Here is a 21,139-nt window from a genome sequence, read left to right on the forward strand (position 1 = left end):
TAAGCTCTTGTGCAAAGAAAAAGATAATTTTATCCAATGAACAGGAAGTTTTCTCGTTTGACGGGTGATCGGCAGTGTGTTTACAAGTTATCTTTCCAAGGAACGTACATTCACGATAATTGTGCAGTATAAATACACCTTTACATTTCACCAGTTTATCCACACAATGTAGCAGAAACATTTTATGAGTAAGGACTTCACCTCTGGGACAAACATCCCTCTCCAGTAAAGGTGGCAAAATAAGAAACAAAACTGCAACTCTGTTATTATATAATCCTCATAGGTTAATATTTGACAATTTATTTTATTGCTATTGTCGGTCATGACATGTTTAATATCTATGTGTCTTCCATCACAACCATAATGTTGCCAATTTTAAGGACATTTTAAACAATTGCAAATAAGAAATTTCTACTTTTCCGTCCGGAGAAAAAATTTTACAATTCTTTTGTGTTATTAAATTACATAGAATTATTGTCATTTCTTTATTTCTAAGACTGTATATAATGGGGTTCACTAAAGGAGTGCCCACAGTATATAAGAGTGACAGTACTTTAACAATGGTCATCGATTCTGATTTTGATGGCAAAGTATAAACACTGAACACGGATCCAAAAAATATGGACACAACCATCAGGTGAGAGCTGCAGGTGGAGAAGGCTTTATGTCTACCGGAAACTGACTGGATGCTTAGGACTGCACGCATTATACAACCATAATAGACCATGATTACGAAGCAAGGGAGGATGATTATAGCAAAGCTTAGTATAGAAATGTCCAATTGTACAATGTAAGTGTCAGAACAGGGAATGTCTAATAAAGGAGCGAGGTCACAGAAGAAATGGTCAATAAGGTTTGATTCACAGAAGTACAACTGTGAGATCATCATAGTAATGATTAATATAATCAAAAAACTGAATATCCAAATGCTAGAGACTAATGTCCTATAAAGTGTATTGTTCATTTTAGAGGAGTAATGCAATGGTGTACATATGACTAAATATCTATCACAAGACATCACCGTAATGAGGAGACACTCTTAGGTTTCTGAGGTGCCAAAGAAGAAGAACTGAGCGATACATACTGAGAAAGTAATGGCGCCCCTATCCTTGCTTTGAATGTAAAGCATGTTGGGTACAATGTCCGTGATCAGTAAGATGTCATTCATAGACAGTTGTGTGATGAAGAAGTACATGGGAGACTGGCGGTTCTTACTGTAGGAAACCAGTGTGATGATCAGGAGGTTTCCCAATAATGTTGGGCAGTAAGTGACAAGGAGAAGAAAGAAGAACACAATTCTGAAGGTTCTGCCACCCTGAAATCCCAGAAGAATGAACTCAGTGACCACAGTAAGTTTGGTCTCCTTTTTTTCAATAGTATTTTGGGGAAAAAAGTAAATAAAATAATAAACATGTGAATTATACAGTATATTGCTTAATGAACAGTAATGTTAAAGGGATGATTCACCAGTCCACCTATCTCCATACTTGGCAACTGTCTCAGATTTCGGGGGCATTTCCCATAGGGGTGGGGTTGTTAAAATGATTGTCAGCACAAAATACTGCATATTGATGACCTATCTTTGGAATAGGTCATCAATATCTGATTGTAGTGGTCCAATACCGGGCCATTTTACTAATCAGTCAGTACAAGCTACAGTGATGGCCATATGTAAACACATTGAACAGAGCTGCAATTCTGGAACACCCAACAGCTGCCACTACACAATGAATAAAAGTGGGCATTGGAGCTCTATTCAATGTGTTTATATCTGGCTTCTACTGGAGCTATCAATGGCTGATTGGTGAGGATGCCGAGTTTCAGAACCCCAACTGTCCAATATTGATGATCTATCCTAAGAATAAGTCATCAATATATTCTGAACAGACAAATAGCTAGAAAAGTTAGTGTGGATCCTTCAATTCTCAGTCTTCTCTTCATTTTTACAAAATGGCTGCCATATTCTCAGCTCCTTATGCTCCTCTACCCACTCCACTGTAATTATTTGAGACATGGTCTCTGCTTCAGGTTGATCCTTATAGTATTAGGAGGGGGGTGTCTCTGGCTTGGCTATGCACATGGCTCTCCCCTCTCCTGCAGGTATAGAGTTTGTGTAGAGAATTCTAAAAAGCAATCATCAATTTTAAAGAACTAAAATAAAAGGCTAAACTGAGAAAAATATGTTTGTCATATTAGCGTGGATCATAAAAAAACACTTATTATAGTGATTTAAGCCCTAGTCTAGTCATTTAAGTCAATATCAACTGTAGTATTTATGCTATTTGACTAAAGGAGGAGTCTTCTTCTGTCAGATCATCAGTGCTCTACAATTGCCAGAAAGGAGATGAGATATTTGGCAGTTAGGGACCTAAAAGGTCCTTCAAGTCTGCCATGATTAAACTTAATACATTTTCTCCACAAAATAATAATGAAACCTTAATTTCATAATTCTTTCATTAAAAAAAATATATATTTTTTTTAGATAATATGTGTTTTTTGCCATTCGGTCTAAAAGCAATTAAGAAAAAAATAGTCAATATTAGTAGATAAAAGAACACAAACAATCCAGAACCAATAAACACACCAATAAACTCAAGAAGAGAAAACAAAGACAAAAATAAAATAGAGCAAATAGAGATTTATACGATTGTCGACTATAATGTTTGAGTTGTTTAAATGCAAATATAAAGTAACTTCTGTGAATATCTAAATCAGAATTTATAGCATTCTGACAACCCTGGAAGTGAGGAAAGTGTTAGGAGCTTTGCAGAGGAATCTAGCAAGACTGGCATAAACCAGCAAAGGCACAGGCACAATCTGCCCAGCTAGGCGAGACCTTGAGGGCCAGGAATACTCTTCACCCAACTCCCAGTAAAAGGAAGTGGAACTGTGGCAGTGCCCTTTCCAGGCCGACTGGTGACACGGCTGGTGCCTAGTCAAGAACCAGGTGAGTACCTCTGCAAGATCCCCAGGAAGTGAAACCAGAAGAGAAAATGGGAAAACCCCTAAAAAGATAGAAGCACTAATGCTAGCATTACTCACGACCAAGTACATATGAACTGCAATAAACAGCAAAGGACTTAACCGGGAACAGGGTTAAATAGCCCACCTAATGATCAGGTGTTGATTAGCTCCCAATCATGCCTAGACAGCAACTCCATACTAGCTTCAAGACCAGACAGGACACAATTCCACAACTGCACTGTGCCAGACACAACAGAATCCTGAATTGCCTGTCAACCAGGGAAGACAGTGTCCCATCTTCCCCTGGCAGAGAGATCAGTGAGAGACACCACATCCCGTGTCCTCACACATCCCACAACATGAGAACGTGCGGCTCCACAATATTGGGACAGTTTTCCTGCAAGCATAGTAGCTCTGCCTCCAGGGTCAGGACAATGGCGGTGCTTCTGATTGGAGTAGCGTAGCACCAGACCTGCTCCATTCCCAGATGGGAGCACAGAGCCATGATTCCTAATAGGTGAGACTCCCAGGCTCTCACCTCCCAACTTGTCCAGAAACCTCTTATCGAACTCAGCGATGAGACGATTGGCATGAATAGTAACTCTTGAGACACAGGACCTCTCTTCAGAACCGTACCCCTTCCATTGAATTAAATTCAGAATGGAGTTCAAACTCTACGAGATTCCACAATGCTTTCTATCTCAAATTCTTCAGTATTATCAACCAGAATAGGAGAAGGAGGATCCTGGGTCACAAGCTGAGTAACCACCATCTTTAATAATTTCTTGTGAAAAACATTGGGAACCCGCATAGAGGAAGGCAGACCTACACAAAAAGCCACTTTATTGACAACCTTGATAAAGAGAAATTGTCCTATAAACCTTGGTATGAGCTTAGAAAAAGGTACCTTAATTTTGAGATTCTTAGTAAACACCCAAACTCTGTCCCCCACTCTGAGTTTTCAACCTTGCTGACGACGTTTATCGGCCTGCCTCTTCATGCTCTCCACTACTTTCTTTAAATGGATACGGGCTTCCCCCCCAAAGCCTTTCGGAGACAGTGGATAGTAGCAGAGTTTGTGGGAAGGACATCGTCCCCTCCCTCAAAACAAGGGGACCCAGGTTGGAATTCTACATTACAGAGGAAGGAAGACATCCCAAAACCCTCATGGTGTCTATTGGTTAAGGAGAACTCTGCCAAAGCTAAGTATGATACCCATCATGCTGATTATGGGATCAAAACTATCTTAGATAGGACTCAAGACACTGGTTGGTTTACTACGTTTGCCTATTAGTTTGAGGATGGTATGCCAAGGAAAATGAGAGTTCCGACATGAGGTGTCTACAGAAAGCATTCCAAATCCTGCGCATTGGGCAACTGAGCCAAGGTAACCAAATGGCATTGTTTACAAAATCAGTCCACAATAACCCCACCATAGTCTTACCCTTAGAGTCAGGGAGATCCATAATAAAGTCAATAGATATGTAGGACCAAGGACATATAAGAATGGGCAAAGGGAGAAGTTTACCTACCGAGGCAAGGCAAAGCACCTTTTTCCTTGCACAGATCACGCATGCCTTAACATAATCTTCAACATCCTTACCCAAGAACAGTCAACAATACTTTCTGCTGAGCAGGTGACAGGTCCTCTTATTGCTCGGGTGGCCCGCTGTGACCGAGTAAGCCCAACCGTAACTGCATCGAAACTAATAATTTATCATGAGGAGTGCTGGATGGAGCCATCCCCTGAGCCTTAACCACCTTCCAAGCTAAATTGACAGAAGAGGACAATGCCCTTTGGAAGAATTAAATCAGGTTCCATACTTTCAGACTCACTATGACAAAAAGTCCGAGATAGAGGGACTGGACATTCTTAGTCCGAGGGAGGTAAGAGATCGAAAAATTGAATCTGGTAAAAAAAAATAAATAAATAATTGAAAACCCCAAAAAATGCTGCTATCCCTTGAGGTTAACCAGTTAAGTCCACTCCAACACCACCTTCACTTTCTCGGGGTCCATCCAAAACCCCATGGGGGACAAAATGAGTCCAAGGGACCCCAACTCCTGCACTTCGAAAACACATTTTTCTTCTTAGACATACAGAAAATTATCCTACAATCTTTTCAGGAGGATGCATACATGGTCCCTATGTACAGTCAGGTCTCTGAAGAAGATGAGGATATCATTGATGTTAACAAGAACACAACTACAAAGAAGATCATGGAAAATACCATTTACAAGCATTTGAAACACAGCTGGAGCATTAAAGAGCCCAAAGGGCATGACATGATACTCATAATGACCCTCGGGGGTATTGAAGACAGTTTTCCACTCATCCCCCTCCTTGATGCAAACAAGATTATAAGTCCCCTGAAGATCCAGCTTAGTAAACCAACTTGCCCCCACCAGTTGGTTAAAGAGGTCAGGGATGAGTCGGAGAGGGTACTGACAGTTATGCGATGGAGCTAACGATAGTCAATACACAGTCTCCAACCGACATCCATTTTGCCACAAAAAATAACCCTGCTCCAACCGGGGATTTCAAAGGGTGGATAGACCCGTTTTTCAAATTTTCTTGAATATATTCCCTCATGGCTTGCCTCTCGGGTTCTGAAAAGTTAAACATTCTGTCTATAGGTAACTTTGCCCCCTTAATGAGCTGGATGGAACAGTCATAAGTTCTATGTGGAAGGTAATTTCTGGGGGACCTCTTCGGAGAACATCCGTGAGAACTCTGCCACGTACCACAGGACCTGGGAGGTGGAACCTACTACCTTAGGAAGCTTAATGATGCAAAGGAATGGGCAGTTGGAGAACCACTTAATATTATCGCCACTTTGTCAGTCAATAATAGGGTTATGAGTGCAAATCCACGGGAGACCTAACATCACAGCAGTCGGAAAATTCTGTAAAATAAAAAACATGCCTTTTCTTTATACAGACAACCTGTGGTGATAGATACTGATTCGGTGGTGTGATACCCAATACTTTTGGCAAGGGGAGAATTATCAAGAAAATATAATGTTATTGAAGCATCCAAGGAACCTCCAACTTCTTGGCCACGCAGAATTTAAAAAACTTCTCATCCCCACAATCCACAAAAGCATAACCCTCCACACTCTTACTGCTAAATGTGATAACAATAGGTAAAAGTATCTTTTTATAGGGTACCTGAGTGCCTACCTGGGGATCCTCAAATTCAGCAATGCACAGTCATTTCCCACCAGCTCCAGATGTGGACATTCACGAACCAGATGGTGCACAAAACCAAAAAAAGACAATGTTGCTACCTCCATCTTTGCTGCCTTGAGTCCCGTGAGGTTCCAACTCCACCAAGGTCCATGAGTTCTCTCTAAGTTTCAAGATCGGCAGATGGTATGGATGAACTCCTCCCGAGGACAATTTTTCTCTACTTCTTTCCCATCTTCTCCGATCAAGCCACAAAAATCTAAAAGCTAAAGTCATGGGGGCCACCAATGACCAGGAAGAAGCACTAGCATATCTTTAATATGTTCAGTAAGCCCAGACAGGAAAGTACTGTGAAGAGCAGTATCGTTCCACCCAGTTTTTATGGCCCGCCTACAAAACTGGGAGCAGTAGTTCTCCGTAATGAGCTCCCGCTGACATAATCCCAAAGATGTGGTTCAGCTAAAAACACCCGGTCTGGTTCATAATAAATCTGCCACATAGTTTTAAAAAATTCATCCACTGACGGTATAGGTGAACTTGAGGGTAATGAAAATGCGCAAGATGGGGGATGCCCTCCAAGAAGGGAAATAACAAGTGTCTTCATACCTGGAGGAAACAGGGCGAAGTTGGAAATATAATTTGCACCCCTTCTTAAAATTATTATAACTGTTTCCAATCTCCCCCCAAAAAATCAGGAAGGGGCACATTCGGTTCTATGGGAGTGACCACCGCTGCAGAACTGTGGTTAAAACATGCCTGAGCAAGGGTTAGGCTTTGCTGGTTCATGGTGCTCGCCAAATCCTGGATCATTGCATCTGGTCAGTAAGTTGGTTGACCGGATCCATGTTTTTTTTTAATATACATACAGTACAGACCAAAAGTTTGGACACACCTTCTCATTTAAAGATTTTTCTGTATTTTCATGACTATAAAAATTGTACATTCACACTGAAGGCATCAAAATTATGAACTAACACATGTGGAATTATATACTTAACAAAAAAGTGTGAAACAACTGAAAATATGTCTTATATTCTAGGTTCTTCAAAGTGGCCACCTTTTGCTTTGATGACTGCTTTGCACACTCTAGGCATTCTCTTGATGAGCTTTAAGAGGTAGTCAGCGGAAATGATTTTCACTTCACAGGTGTGCCCTGTCAGGTTTAATAAGTGGGATTTCTTGCCTTATAAATGGGGTTGGAACCATCAGTTGTGTTGTGCAGAAGTCTGTTTGATACACAGCTGATAGTCCTATTGAATAGACTGTTAGAATTTGTATTATGGCAAGAAAAAAGCAGCTAAGTAAAGAAAAATGAGTGGCCATCATTACTTTAAGAAATGAAGGTCAGTCAGTGCAAAAAATTCGGCAAACTTTGAAAGTGTCTCCAAGTGCAGTTGCATAAACCATCAAGCGCTACAAAGAAACTGGCTCACATGAGGACCTCCCCAGGAAAGGAAGACCAAGAGTCACCTCTGCTTCTGAGGATTATTTTAGCCGAGTCACCAGCCTCAGAAATCACATGTTAAGAGCAGCTCAGATTTGAGACCAGATCAATGCCACACAGAGTTCTAGCAGCAGACACATCTATACAACAACTGTTAAGAGGAGACTTTGTGCAGCAGGCCTTCATGGTAAAATAGCTGCTAGGAAACCACTGCTAAGGACAGGCAACAAGCAGAAGAGACTTGTTTGGGCTAAAGAACTCAAGGAATGGACATTAGACCAGTGGAAATCTGTGCTTTCGTCTGATGAGTCTAAATTTGAGATCTTTGATTCCAACCACCATGTCTTTGTGCGACGCAGAAAAGGTGAACATGAACGGATGGACTCTGCATGCCTGGTTCCCACCGTGAAGTATGAAGGAGGTGGTGTGATGGTGTGGGGTGCTTTGCTGGTGACACTGTTTGGGATTTATTTAAAATTGAAGGCATACTGAACCAGCATGGCTACCACAGCATCTTGCAGGGGCATGCTATTCCATCCGATTTGCGTTTAGTTGGACCATCATTTATTTTTCAACAGGACAATGACCCCAAACACACCTCCAGTCTGTGTAAGGGCTATTTGACCAAGAAGGAGAGTGATGGGGTATTACACCAGATGACCTGGTCTCCACAGTCACCAGACCTGAACCCAATCGAGATGGTTTGGGGTGAGCTGGACCGCAGAGTGAAGGCAAAAGGGCCAACAAGTACTAAGCATCTCTGGGAACTCCTTCAAGATTGTTGGAAGACCATTTCCGGTGACTACCTCTTGAAGCTCATCAAGAGAATGCAAAGAGTGTGCAAAGCAGTCATCAAAACAAAAGGTGGTTACTTTGACGAACCTAGTATATAAGACATATTTTCAGTTGTTTCACATTTTTTTGTTAAGTATATAATTCCACATGTGGTATTTCATAGTTTTGATGCCTTCAGTGTGAATGTTCAATTTTCAAAGTCATGAAAATACAGAAAAATCTTTACATGCGAAGGTGTGTCCAAACTTTTGGTCTGTAATGTATATTATATATATATATACAGTATATATATATATATATATATATATATATATATATGGTTGTTTATTCTGTTATGAGATTCGCAGAGGAACCCAACAACGCTGGCACCAACCCAGCAAAAATGCAGCCACAGACGCACTTGACACAAGCTGCCCAGCTAGGAGAGCCCTTTAGGGCGAGTAATACTCTTCAATTAGCTCTAAGTGAATGGAAGACTTTGGCAAAGCCCTTCCCAGGTCCACTGTCACCATACAGCTGGTATCTGGTGATGTGGCTGGTGCCTAGTCAAGAATCTGGTGAGTACCTCTGCAAGAACTCCAGGAAGTGAAACCAGAAGAGAAAATGGGAAAACCTCTGAAAAGACTTCAAAGGACTTAAATAGCCTTCCTAATGATCAGGTGTTGAATACCTCCCAATCATCCCCAGACACCCACTCCCTACTAGCTTCAACAGCAGACTTGACATAATCCCACCACTGCTCAGTGCCAGGCACAACAGCGTCCTGTGCTGCCTGTTAACCAGGGAAGACAGCGTCCCAATTTCCCCATGCAGAGAAATCAGTGAGAGACACCGCGTCCCGGGTCCTCACACATCCCACAATATGAGAATGCGATGTCCCACAAGATTGGGACAGTTTCCCTGCAAACTCAGCAGCTCCATCTCCATCAGGACAGTACCAGTGCATGCGACCGGAGTAGCATATCACCGGACCTGCTCCATTTCCAGGAGGAAGCACAGAGCCATGATTCCTAACAGAAAGAATGATTTTCATAAGACTGTATTCACACTTTCAATCAACAAGTGAGGAGATTCAATTAAGGCACCAGAGTCTATATAGTATGCAGATATTTACAACATGCAAAATATTTTATATTTGCTATTGTTTTTATTGAAATGCTTGTTTAAGAGTAGATATTGACTTTTAGGATTGCTGCTTTCAATAGGTGGTACTAGAGTTCTAGTCCTCTCCCTTTCTTAACAGACAATTTGCATATTTAATTTGCCAGAGGAGTATGCATGGCTTATAAGTCTCCTCACTCTGACATGCCAGGCTTGATTTACAATGTATGTCTGTGACGTGTTAGAGCAAGGCTTCATAGACTCACATTGTAAAAGAGACTTTTGGCTCCCAGAGAGTGAGCCAGCTAGTCTGAAGAGCGGTGGCGGCAATGAGCAAAACATACAGATATTATACATGTCTGCTTTTTTCCGTCTGCATAAATGACAAAGGCCAATGACAATTCTATGGGTTCATAAAAAACACATACAGCACACAAATGGCATCTGTGTACTATCCATGTGACTTACGTATGTAAAAGTGAAAAGGGTAGAAAGAAGCTTTGCAATTTCTTTATATGTCAATGAAAAACATTGAGGACACTGATGGTAAAAATGTACACATGGACCATACACTGATGAAACACTGGTATAAAACGCTTACATATTTTCACGGATATGTGAAATAGACCTAGATGCAATAAAACATGGCATACGGTGGTTCAGAGTCCGCGCTGCCCAAGGTTCAAAGGTGCGATCACACACGGAGGTGAAGTATGAATGCGGTTTATTTCGTCAACAAGGTTTTCAAACCTCTTCATCAGGACCCAACCACAATGATCAGATACAACTCAAAAAGTGTGGAAATATGTAAGCAATGTATTCATAAATTGGCCCGCAGCAACAAATACATGGTGTGTGGTCGTACCTTTGAACCTTGGGCAGCGCGGATTCTGAACCACCCTAGTCCTCATTTTATTGAATGTTATCTCTTTGGTGGTCTTCCAGCAGCCTTTACATGCTTATATTGGAGTTATGACTGTCACAACCCTATCAGGTGAGCGTACCTATCACATTTTATGCCACTTGGTTATCAGATAAGACCCTATTTGCCCTTTTTGTCTTTCCAGTTTGATTGAAATAGACCTAGGGTACACATCAGGGTTTTTTTTCCCACGTGTGAAAAATGGTCCCTGTTATTTTCAGCTTGTAGGTCTATTTTTGATCTGCATGCAGTTTCTACAAACCTTGTTGCATCCCTTTTTCTTGAATGAAAAAAAAATAAAACGTTAGCTTCTCCTCCCTATTACACATTAAAAAACGACATGCCATGAGGTTTTTTGTCACAGGGCCATTGATTTGCATTGATGAGTTTAATTCGCAACATGGATAAAATTTGGAGATGTTTCCTTTTTTTTATGGAGAGTCGGTCCGAAAAAGTGTGAAAAACTTATTGATTGTAATAGGTTTGTGATCTATCCATAAAAATAACCACTAACACATATACCAAAGAAGATACAGCAAAACAGGCATTAGAGCATCATGTAAAGTATATAAAATTCACCGGAGTATGAGCCTAACCTGACATTACCTTATGAATTTGTCAGACCGAGAACAAATGGCAAAATGTTTTATATGCAGAATATAGAATATATGCTGACAACAAAACATCTGCCGGTGACTTCCATACTGCGCTTTGGTACCTTTTTTATTGGAGAATTGAATTACTTCTCAAACAGATGAAAAATACAAGGTAATGTTGAATCTATTTGATCTTGCTCACTAAATGCTAAAATCTGATAAATTTTACTTACAGGAAATTCCATATTTAGCTTTTCCTATTTCTCCTTTTTGGTCGATTAATTTTTTCTTATTCCAAGATAACAATAAGAAAGGGAACGGAAGCAGCAAAACAAAAAAATTCTTATTGCATCTCTGAGGCGATCGGGGAATTCTCTAGAAAACATAAAAAGCAGCATTTACGTAAATGTTAATATTTGTCCATTTGCAAACCTTGTCCATATCCCCATCTACTATCTCTTGCAGATTAATCTTCCAAATATCATTTAATTTTGGTATAAAATAAGTTAAAATAAAATGCTGTCGCCTCATTTGAGCAAAGAAGTGTAAGAGCAAAATCTACTGACTCATCATAAGGGCCTGAGCATAATGACATCTTATATATCATGTTTATTATGTTACCGTACAATTACATGTCTTGGGTCTACACAAATCCCATAGATAATATTTATTGGATGCTTTTGTGCTCCATTAATAAGTCATTTTAAGGCTGTTTTTGTTGGTTTTTTCCTGTCAGGACATTAAATCCATTAAATTAAAATTATATGAAATAAAAGAAAATAAAAATCATATATAAACTGTTCAATTTGTGCTTTTCATATTTACTGTTGTATCTTCTATTTACAATGATGTTTTTAAAACTGACAAAATATCAATAATTATGTCACTGACGTCCATTTGTCCACAGCTTCAGAATTAACTAACTGGAAGGAAGGAGCCTTTGTCAACTGTAATATATATATATATATATATATATATATATATATATATATATATATATATATGTATATATATATCTAAACTGTGCTAGTATCGATGTATGTAACATATATGTACCCAATTCTAAAGAGTAGAAGAGGAGATGTCGGCTGTATAAAACACAAATTTATTTAGAACAATAATAATTTGATTAAAAAAATACTTGATAAAAACAAAAGGTAAGTTTTGGACAGATCCTGATGGTCCTAAGTAAAGTGCTTCTTAGTTTTGTAGTGGTTGGTTCCACATGGAAATAATATCGTATGGGAGGAAAGGAGGATAGTAAATAACAGTAACAGGATGGATAACCTAATGGAGGGAAAGGTAGAAAGGATATTTACCTTTAAGTTGGGGTTGAAGGGATATGATCGGTCAGTAGAGGTTCAGCCTGAGGGATGCTCTGTTTAAAAAGGTAGATGTTTTAGATATACAGTACAGACCAAAAGTTTGGACACACCTTCTCATTTAAAGATTTTTCTGTATTTTCATGACTTTGAAAATTGTACATTCACACTGAAGGCATCAAAACTATGATTCAACACATGTGGAATTATATACTTATCAAAAAAGTGTAAAACAACTGAAAATATGTCTTGTATTCTAGGTTCTTCAAAGTAGCCACCGTTTGCTTTGATGACTGCTTTGCACACTCTTGGCAGTCTCTTGATGAGCTTCAAGAGGTAGTCACCGGAAATGGTCTTCACTTCACAGGTGTGCCCTGTCTGGTTTAATAAGTGGGATTTCTTGCCTTATAAATGGGGTTGGGACCATCAGTTGTGCTGTGCAGAAGTCTGGTGGATACACAGCTGATAAAGTATATTATTGATTAAGTATATAGTTCCACATGTGTTAATTCATAGTTTTGATGCCTTCAGTGTGAATGTACAATTTTCATAGTCATGAAAATACAGAAAAATCTTTAAATGAGAAGGTGAGTCCAAACTTTTTGGTCTGTACTGTAGGTTTATAGTTTTTGGATTTTTGGCGAGTATATTTCCCTGGAAACGGACCCGCAAATGCTTGAGTATCAAAACATGCTTTTACACAACCTTAAGATAGGTTTTCCCCAAGCCAGCAGTGAGGCACATGGAGTTCATCGCAGCTCTACTCTTCCAACCTCAATTCGTCTATGCCAAAATATTAGCAGCAGCAGTAGTGTAAGTGGCATAAACAATTTCTGTGAGTCCTTTCACACATTTTTTAGACCAATCGTGCACCTGCATGACAGAGTACAAGTCTGGCACGTGGTGAACAACTGGAGAGGATGGTGCACTCCTCATTGAGTCTCCATCTACTGGGTTGGCTTTGGGGGAAAATGTGTCATTCCTAATTCTATAATTTCTACTGTAGTGAAATTGATGCCACTTTGCTGGTGTCTGCCAATAATTTTTGGAAATGTGGAGAGTCCTGATTGGGTCTCCATCTATTGGGTTTGGCTGGCTTTACTGGAAGAGGTTTCTGTCTCCATAAAACTACTTCTACTCTGGTAAAATTGATGCCAATTTGCTGGTGTCTGCCACTAATTTTTGGAAATGTAGAGAATCCTGATTGAGTCTCTGTCTATTGGGTTTGGGTGTAGTGGAAGAAACTTCAGTCTCCATTATACTAGTTCTACTCTAGTGAAATGAATTCTTTGGTGCAGATATCTTTGTCACAGGGGTACACAAGATATAATCGAAATTGGTTTTCTTAGTACAGTGGTATAGAAAACAGGCTATATTTCATCTTTTAATTTTTTGGAGCTGATATTGTTCTCCATACAGGGGTTCACATTAGTAATGAGAGAACACTAAATGTGCTTAGCTTAGTGGTTCAGCGGTTTCTCAAAACCTGCTGAGATCTGCCAGAGCTGCTTGTGAAAGTACTATGCGTGTGTGCCTATTTCAGAAAGTGAGCTATAGCTTCCACCACCATGGCAGTGCTTCAGCAGCATATGCAGCTTCCAGCTCACGGACTGTTGTGCGATGTCACCACATGTCGGAAATCAATGCTGCAGATGTTGGGAAAGATTTGTGAGCAGCAGAAGGCAGTTGTTGAGTACCAGTTTCAACATGCCCATTGGTATTCAGGTTAGCCTTTGCACATAAGAACTGATGAGTGGGCATGGATGTCTGACATCTGTGCAATCCTCCAAAATGTTGAGGACTCCTCCAAGATGGTGAGTGGCAATGACTCCATAATTAGCATCACCATTCCGCTTCTCTCTCTTCTGAAATGCTCGATGCTCACAGTTAAAGAATAGGCATTGCAGGTGGAGCAAGGAACTATGCAGCGCAGCCTCATCTAATCTCAATAAGGATTAGGTGATAATGAGGAGGAGGAGGATGAGGAGGAGAACATAAACAGTCATCCTCTTGGGGAGGACAGGTAATTCTTACCTATAAAGTAAGCAAGGATCTGGCACTCATAAAGATGAAGCAAGTCAGAAGTCTATAAATTCACTTTTTTTTATTGGTTCTCCAGTGAGTGGTTGCTCAGCGTTTCTACCCAGCAAGGGTTTTCATCAGGGGCATGGATCAATAGAATCCGGAACCATGAAAGATGAATGATCCTCAGGATAAATATATGGCAACTAGAAACAGTAGAGAGTGACGTGGGAAACTTGTAGTCGTCAAAAGCCAGGCTGAACGGAATAGCATATATGCTCAGTGATTATGAGCTGCCATCTGGGTCCTGTACGAGGTGACCGTGGTGTATGTATTCTTACCTGTCTTTGAAGTCTTGATACCCCTCTTTCAGTCTGTGGGAAATCTGTATGAGTTTTGCTTAATGACCTCAGTGGCCTAAACCGTGGCTTTGCTCATGCACCTTATTTCTCAAAATGCATTGCAGATCAGGCCATTGTCCAACTCTGTAGTGATTAAATTCAAGGCGTAAAGAAAGATCTTTGTCTGTGGCTAAACACCACCGAGAATTGTGAGCTGATGTTGGACAGACCGAGTAGATACGGTTTCCCTTTATGCCAGTCCTTTCACCAAGCTAAAGAATATGGCTGTGGTGAAATTAGAGAACCCTATCTGTTTAGTAATTTAGTTCTCCAACCCCTGTTGTATATTAGTTTAGTTCTCCACGTTCTGGTGTGTATTTATTTCTTTCTGAAACCCATCCAAGCCTACCCCCAGCGGTTGTAGTATGGGAGGAAAAGACACTACATAATAGACTCGCACACCTCCAATGTAGAAGATATAAAGAAGTTTATTAGACCAAACGAGACATAATAAAAACTTTTAAAAAAAGGACCATATTGACCTGCAAGACTGTCCACCACATGGCAGGTATCAAAATAATGACACAATAATTGGACAATGAAATGAGCCCCCCAATAGCATATGAATATAATAAACAGGTAAGGTATTACATCCAGATAGTGTGGTAACACATATTTAAGAAGATTCCCTGATGAATCTGGGTAAACAAAAAGTTACATGGAATGGATGGAAAATATCACATATGCAAGGCAGTAAATTACTGTTAATAAATGAAGGAACACATTTCATAACAATAATATAAATTTGAGAAACATGTCACATTCTGTGAGCCATCCATAATAAGAAGGTTCTCACAAAGAAAGGTAACTATAAACCCACATTATTGGAAGAATAAATCTTACGGAATACATGATAAGCATCCCATCAGGATGATGGGTCGTTACTAGTGTTGATCAAGCACTAAAATGCTCGGGTGCTCGAAGCTTGGGCCGAGCTCACTGTGATACTCGGATGCTCGACCCGAGCAACGAGCCCAATGTCAGTCTATGGGAGACCAGAGCATTTTTGCGGTGGCACCCCCGGCAATCTTTTAAAAGCCTAACAAGTGCCCAAAACGATAGTGACAGTGCTCAAATGACATAGGGACAGCATGGGGATTGCCCCAGGAAGCATTTGTGACCCTCAGGTCACTGCTGTCAACAACGTGGTCAGAGGTATTAAGCCACTTTTACGGGCTCACAATAAAATGTTCAAAAACGAAACTGAAACTTTTTTCCTGTGAAATATGTTAAGGAATTTCTATTCCAGGGTAAAGACTTGTGTATAAGGTAAAATAAATAACCAAAAACAAAAATACTCCTCCACACCATGGGCTATGTTCACAAGTAGCATTTTTTATGCGTTTTTGCACTTTTGTATTGCCGTCAACTGTGACAAATGCATTCACCGGGAAATGTCATTTTAACATTTTACAACCTTATCTGGCCATGTGCTGAGTGACACATGCATAAAGTGCTGAATAGACATGGGAACAGCATGGGGAAGACCCCTGGAAGCATCTCTGACACCCATGTCACTGTCTAAAAGTGTGCCCATCATAAGTGATCCTTGCCGCATCAGAAGATGCAGACTTGCAACTATCCTCGTGCAAGTTCTAGTCCCAGGGCAGTGTTCATATGTACCTCCCCCATTCCTTGCAATACAAGCGCAAGTATGCAGCCTGCCACCCACCCACCCCCAGGCTGCAATACAATACTGCTTGCTTGCTTGCACTTGAAATTGGGCCTTTTAGGCATGTGGAGGCGGAATCTGGCCACCACGTCATGGCTGCGTTGGCGGCCTGGAATCCATATTCAGTCCCTTGCCGCCCGGCGGCCGGGTGTCCATGCTTGGTCCCCAGCCGCCCCACGGCCGGGTGTCCACACACGGTTCCCAGCCACCTGGGGGCAGCCAGGAGTCCATAAACGGTCCCCAGCCGCCCATATTTCTCCTTGGACATCCCCCCACACACTTTTCTTAGCCTGGCCTGCTTTAGGGCAGCATTGGACGAGCCCACCAGAGAACCAGACTTCTCCGGTGGGCCCTGGCTTCTCCATCAGGGGAGTTGAGAGTGCCAAGGTGAGGACCATGATGATGATGACAGAAGTTAGCATCTGCTTTGTTTTCTTTTAATGCAAGTGTAAGTGTGCAGCCTGCCACCCACCCACCCCCAGACTGCAATGCCACACTGCTAGCTTGCACTTGAAATGGGGCCTTTTAGTTTGGAGAAGGCCAAAGCTGGCCACTACCTCATGGCTGCTTCGGCAGCGAGGTATCCATACTCAGTCCCCAGCCACCCCTATTTGTCCTGGTGTGCCTTATACATAAGATTAAGTGCGTATACCAAAACATTACCTGTTCCCTCCCCAGTGAATTTAGTGGGAAGGAGAGCCTATTCTGCTGTAGTTTGTGCATGCCAAACCCCTGTTCATGGTACATGCGAAGATGCCTCCCACCCCGCACCTGTCGTTGCAGACTTGCAACTATCCCCGTTCAAGTCCTTGTCCCAGGGCAGGTGGTCAGCGTTTTGGCGCATATCCTACCTCCTGCGAGGATTGCTGGATGTTTTCCTGCTACTATCCAAGTTCTATGACTCCCGTTAAAACAAAGCTTCAGGTGATAAATGATGGATGAGGTAGTGGCAAAGGAGAAAGAGCAGGAGGAACAGGGACCATTCACATCAATATCAGGCCAGTCAACCAGATATGTCTTGTAGGATATGTTTCCGTAACAAAAGGAGCGGTTCGGCTACACAGTTATAGGGCATACAGTGAGTGAAATGCCTACCAAAAATTTCAAGGCACTCCAATGCCCCTTGGAAATAACATGGAGGTCAGAGGGCCTTAACTAAACCTTTTTTTCCATTTATAGCAACTGGGTCTCCTGTGCACTGTTGGCCTAAGCAGTGAATGGAAGGCTTTCCAAAAATTATGAGGAACTGCAATGCCCCTTACAAGAGCCATGCATTACAGCATATTACAAACATAAGTCCCATTATTAGGGAGTGGGTCTCCCATAAGATTTGCTTATGCCTTCCAAGCAAAAGCTTCCAAAAATTAGGACGGAGCAACTTTCAATGCCCCTTACAAGAAACATGCAGTACAGCATATTACAAACATAAGTCCCATTATTGGGGTGTGGGTCTCCCATAGTATTTGCTTATGCATTCCAAGCAAAAGTTTCCGAAAATTAGGACGAGCAACTTTCAATGCCCCTTACAAGAGCCATGCAGTACAGCATATTACAAACATAAATCCCATTAATGGGGAGTGGGTCTCCCATAGGATTTGCTTATGCCTTCCAAGCAAAAGCTTCCACCCATGTGTGGGTGTGAAGCGGTGCATGTGAATACACCTCCCGAAATAACACAGTGGATTTGACTTTATGTTACTCTGCTGTCATTTGGTGGTGATGAGAAGTCTGGCCCAATCCTGTCCTTGTTCATTTTGATAAGGGTCAGCTTGTCAGCATTGTGACTTGACAGGCGAGTGCGCTTATCAGTTATAATTCCCCCAGCAGCACTAAAAGCACGCTCTGATAACACGCTAGCGGCAGGGCAGGCCAGGACCTCCAAGGCGTACAGAGCGAGTTCATTCCAAATGTCCAGCTTGGATACCCAATAATTAAAAGGCACAGAGGAATCATGAAGGTTGCTGGTACGGTCTAGCGTGTACTAGCGTGTTCAGATGGGAATTTTTTTAAGAGTTCTGCAGCAAGGTCCTTCTGGTACTGCCCCATTTTTGTAGACCTCTCCACCTTAGGAATATGAGAGTGAAAATTCTCCTTGTAGCGGGGGTCTAAAAGTGTCACCAACCAGTAATGACTGTCACCCAACATTTTGACAACGCGAGGGTCATGGTTAAGGCAGCGTAACATAAAGTCAGCCATGCGTGCCAGACTGGTAACAGGCAAGATTTCCGTGTTCTCACCAAGATGACGACTGACCATGCTCTACTCCTCCTCCTCCTCCTCCCTCATCCTCCTCCCCCCTGTCCTCATGCCACCCACGCTGAACCGACGGTATGACACTTGTACAGGTACTTCCGTCTATAGCGCATGATAGCAGCTCCTGTTCTTCCTCCTCCTCCTCTCCCTCATTGTCCCCCAATGCACATTGGGATGATATGAGGCTGGGCTGTGTGTAATCGCCCACTACGGCTTCTTGATACATCTCATCATACTCTGGCTTCAATGCCTCCTCTTTAATTCTCTGCATAGAGCGTTGCAAAAGACAGACAAGTGGGATGCTGACACTAATGATGGCGTTATCGCCACTCACCATCTTGGTGGGCTCCTCAAAGTTTGTGAGAATGATATATATGTCAGACATCCAGGTCCACTCCTGAGGTCTTATGTGTGGAGTCTGACCTGAATATCGACGGCCTTGTTGCATCTGGTACTCAACAACTGCTCTCTTCTGCTCACAAATCCTTTGCAACATGTGGAGGGTAGAGTTCCAACATGTGGGGACATCAGACTCCAGTCTGTGTGCCAGAAGCTGCAAATGCTGCTGCAACACAGCAAGGGCGGCGGAAGTAGTAGACAACTTGCGAAAATGAGCTGACAGGCGGCGTACTTTCACGAGCCGATCTGGCAACTCGGGGTATTATTTAAGAAACCGCTGAACCGCGAGGTTAAGCACATGAGCCAGGAATGGTACGTGTGTGGTCTCAGCTCGCCTCAGAGCCACCACCAGGTTACGGCCATTGTCACACACGACCATGCCGGGATGAAGGTTCAGCAGTCTCAGCCACAGATCACCCTGCTCTTTCACCGCTGTCCACAACTTACAAGCAGTGTGAGGTTCATCACCTAAGCTTATGAGTTTCAGCACAGCCTGTTGCCGCTTGGCGGAGGCAGTACTGCATTGCTTCCAGCTTGTAACTGATGTGGTGATATCTGAGATGGAGGCTGACCATGAGGAGGAGAATGATGATGCACAGGAGCTATACACTGTAGGGGCAACTATGACTGACATAGGGCTCGCAATCCTCGGTGTGGGGAGGACGTGTTCCGTCCCAAGGTCCGACTGGGTCCCGGCTTCCACTATGTTTACCCAGTGTGCCGTCAGAGAGATGTACCATCCCTGGCCACAAGCACTTGTCCACGTGTCCGTTGTCAGGTGGACTCTCCTAGTAACTGCGTTGTTGAGGGCACGGCAGATGCTTTGGGACACGTGCTTGTGTAGTGCGGGGATGGCACACCGGGCAAAATAGTGTCAGCTGGGGACCGAGTACCGAGGGACGGCCACCGCCATAAGATTGCGGAAGGATTCCGTCTCTACCAGCCTAAAAGGCAGCATTGCCAATGCAAGCAGTCGTGAAATGTGCGAATTTAGGACTGTGGCCTGTGGGGCGTTAGCAGCAAATTTCCGCTTTCGTTCAAAGGTCTGGGATATGGACAATTGAATGCTGCGGTGAGACGTGGACGTTGATGCTGTTTCTCGAGAAACTGCCATAACAAGTGAAGACTGAGAGGAGGGGGCATCTTTACATGCAGTATGGACAGGGGATTGCCTTGCACACACAACAGGGGGTTCTATTGCACGCACAACAGTGGAAGAAGCAGTGGTGACACCCGCTGACACTGGTCATGGACCCTGGGTTTTGCCCCACAAAGTCGGGTGCTTTGCTGACATGTGCCTGATCATGCTGGTGGTGGTCAGGCTGGTAGTTTTGTCACCCCTGCTGATTCTGGCATGGCAGGGGGAACATATGGCCTTTTTGGGGTTATCTGCAGAGTCTTTAAAAAAATTCCAAACTCTGGAAGACCTACCCCTTGTACTGGCAACGTCCCTCGTGTTGGTGTTACTGGGAATGGTTGCCCGCCTTCTGTCTGCAGCCACCACACTGCTTCTTCCTGCCTGTTGGGGTACTCTGCCTCCCTCCCCCTGTGTTCTGCTGGCCTCAATCTGCATGTCCTCCTGCCACGTTTGGTCAGTTACTAGATCATCCACCACCTCCTCCTCTTCCACTTGCGCACCACGATGCTCCTCCTCCCTTTCTGGCAATTGTGTCTCGTCATCGTCCACCTCTTGAGAGAAATTGCCAGCGTCGACTTCCTGTGGCCGTGGCTGTTCAAATATTTGGGCATCGCTACATGGGATCTCCTCTTCCACCACTTCAAGCGTATCAGGCGAGGGGCACAAATATGGAAATGGACCAGTGAACATCTCTTCAAAGTGTCCAAGTGTGGGATCAATTGCTGTCTGATGACACTCGGCATGGTGGGAGGAAGGAGCATCAGGGTGAGGAGGAGTATGCGGTCGAGACTCACGGCTACTAAGAGTTGACCGTGTGGAAGACAGACCGGAGGTGGTGGTGCCCAGATAACTGGAAGTATTATCTGCTATCCAATTAATAACCTGTTCACACTGATCAGTTCTCAATACTGGTGTTGTTCT

At 42.6% G+C, this 21,139-nt stretch overlaps 1 protein-coding gene across 1 annotated transcript in view; it reads left to right on the forward strand.

Annotated features, from left to right (window-relative positions):
* Positions 1-21,139, forward strand: part of LOC141167536 (olfactory receptor 1M1-like) — a 44,023-nt gene that overhangs the window by 1,359 nt on the left and 21,525 nt on the right. The window contains exons 2-3 of the mRNA XM_073654930.1: positions 4,415-4,643; positions 5,092-5,385. Coding sequence (XP_073511031.1) covers positions 4,415-4,643; positions 5,092-5,385 — 523 coding nt within the window. The remainder of the gene's footprint in view (positions 1-4,414; positions 4,644-5,091; positions 5,386-21,139) is intronic.

This window comes from Phyllobates terribilis, unplaced genomic scaffold, assembly GCF_046119375.1.
Source record: "Phyllobates terribilis strain yellow unplaced genomic scaffold, ASM4611937v1 Scaffold_11__3_contigs__length_659146591, whole genome shotgun sequence".
Classification (NCBI taxonomy): Eukaryota; Metazoa; Chordata; class Amphibia; order Anura; family Dendrobatidae; genus Phyllobates; species Phyllobates terribilis.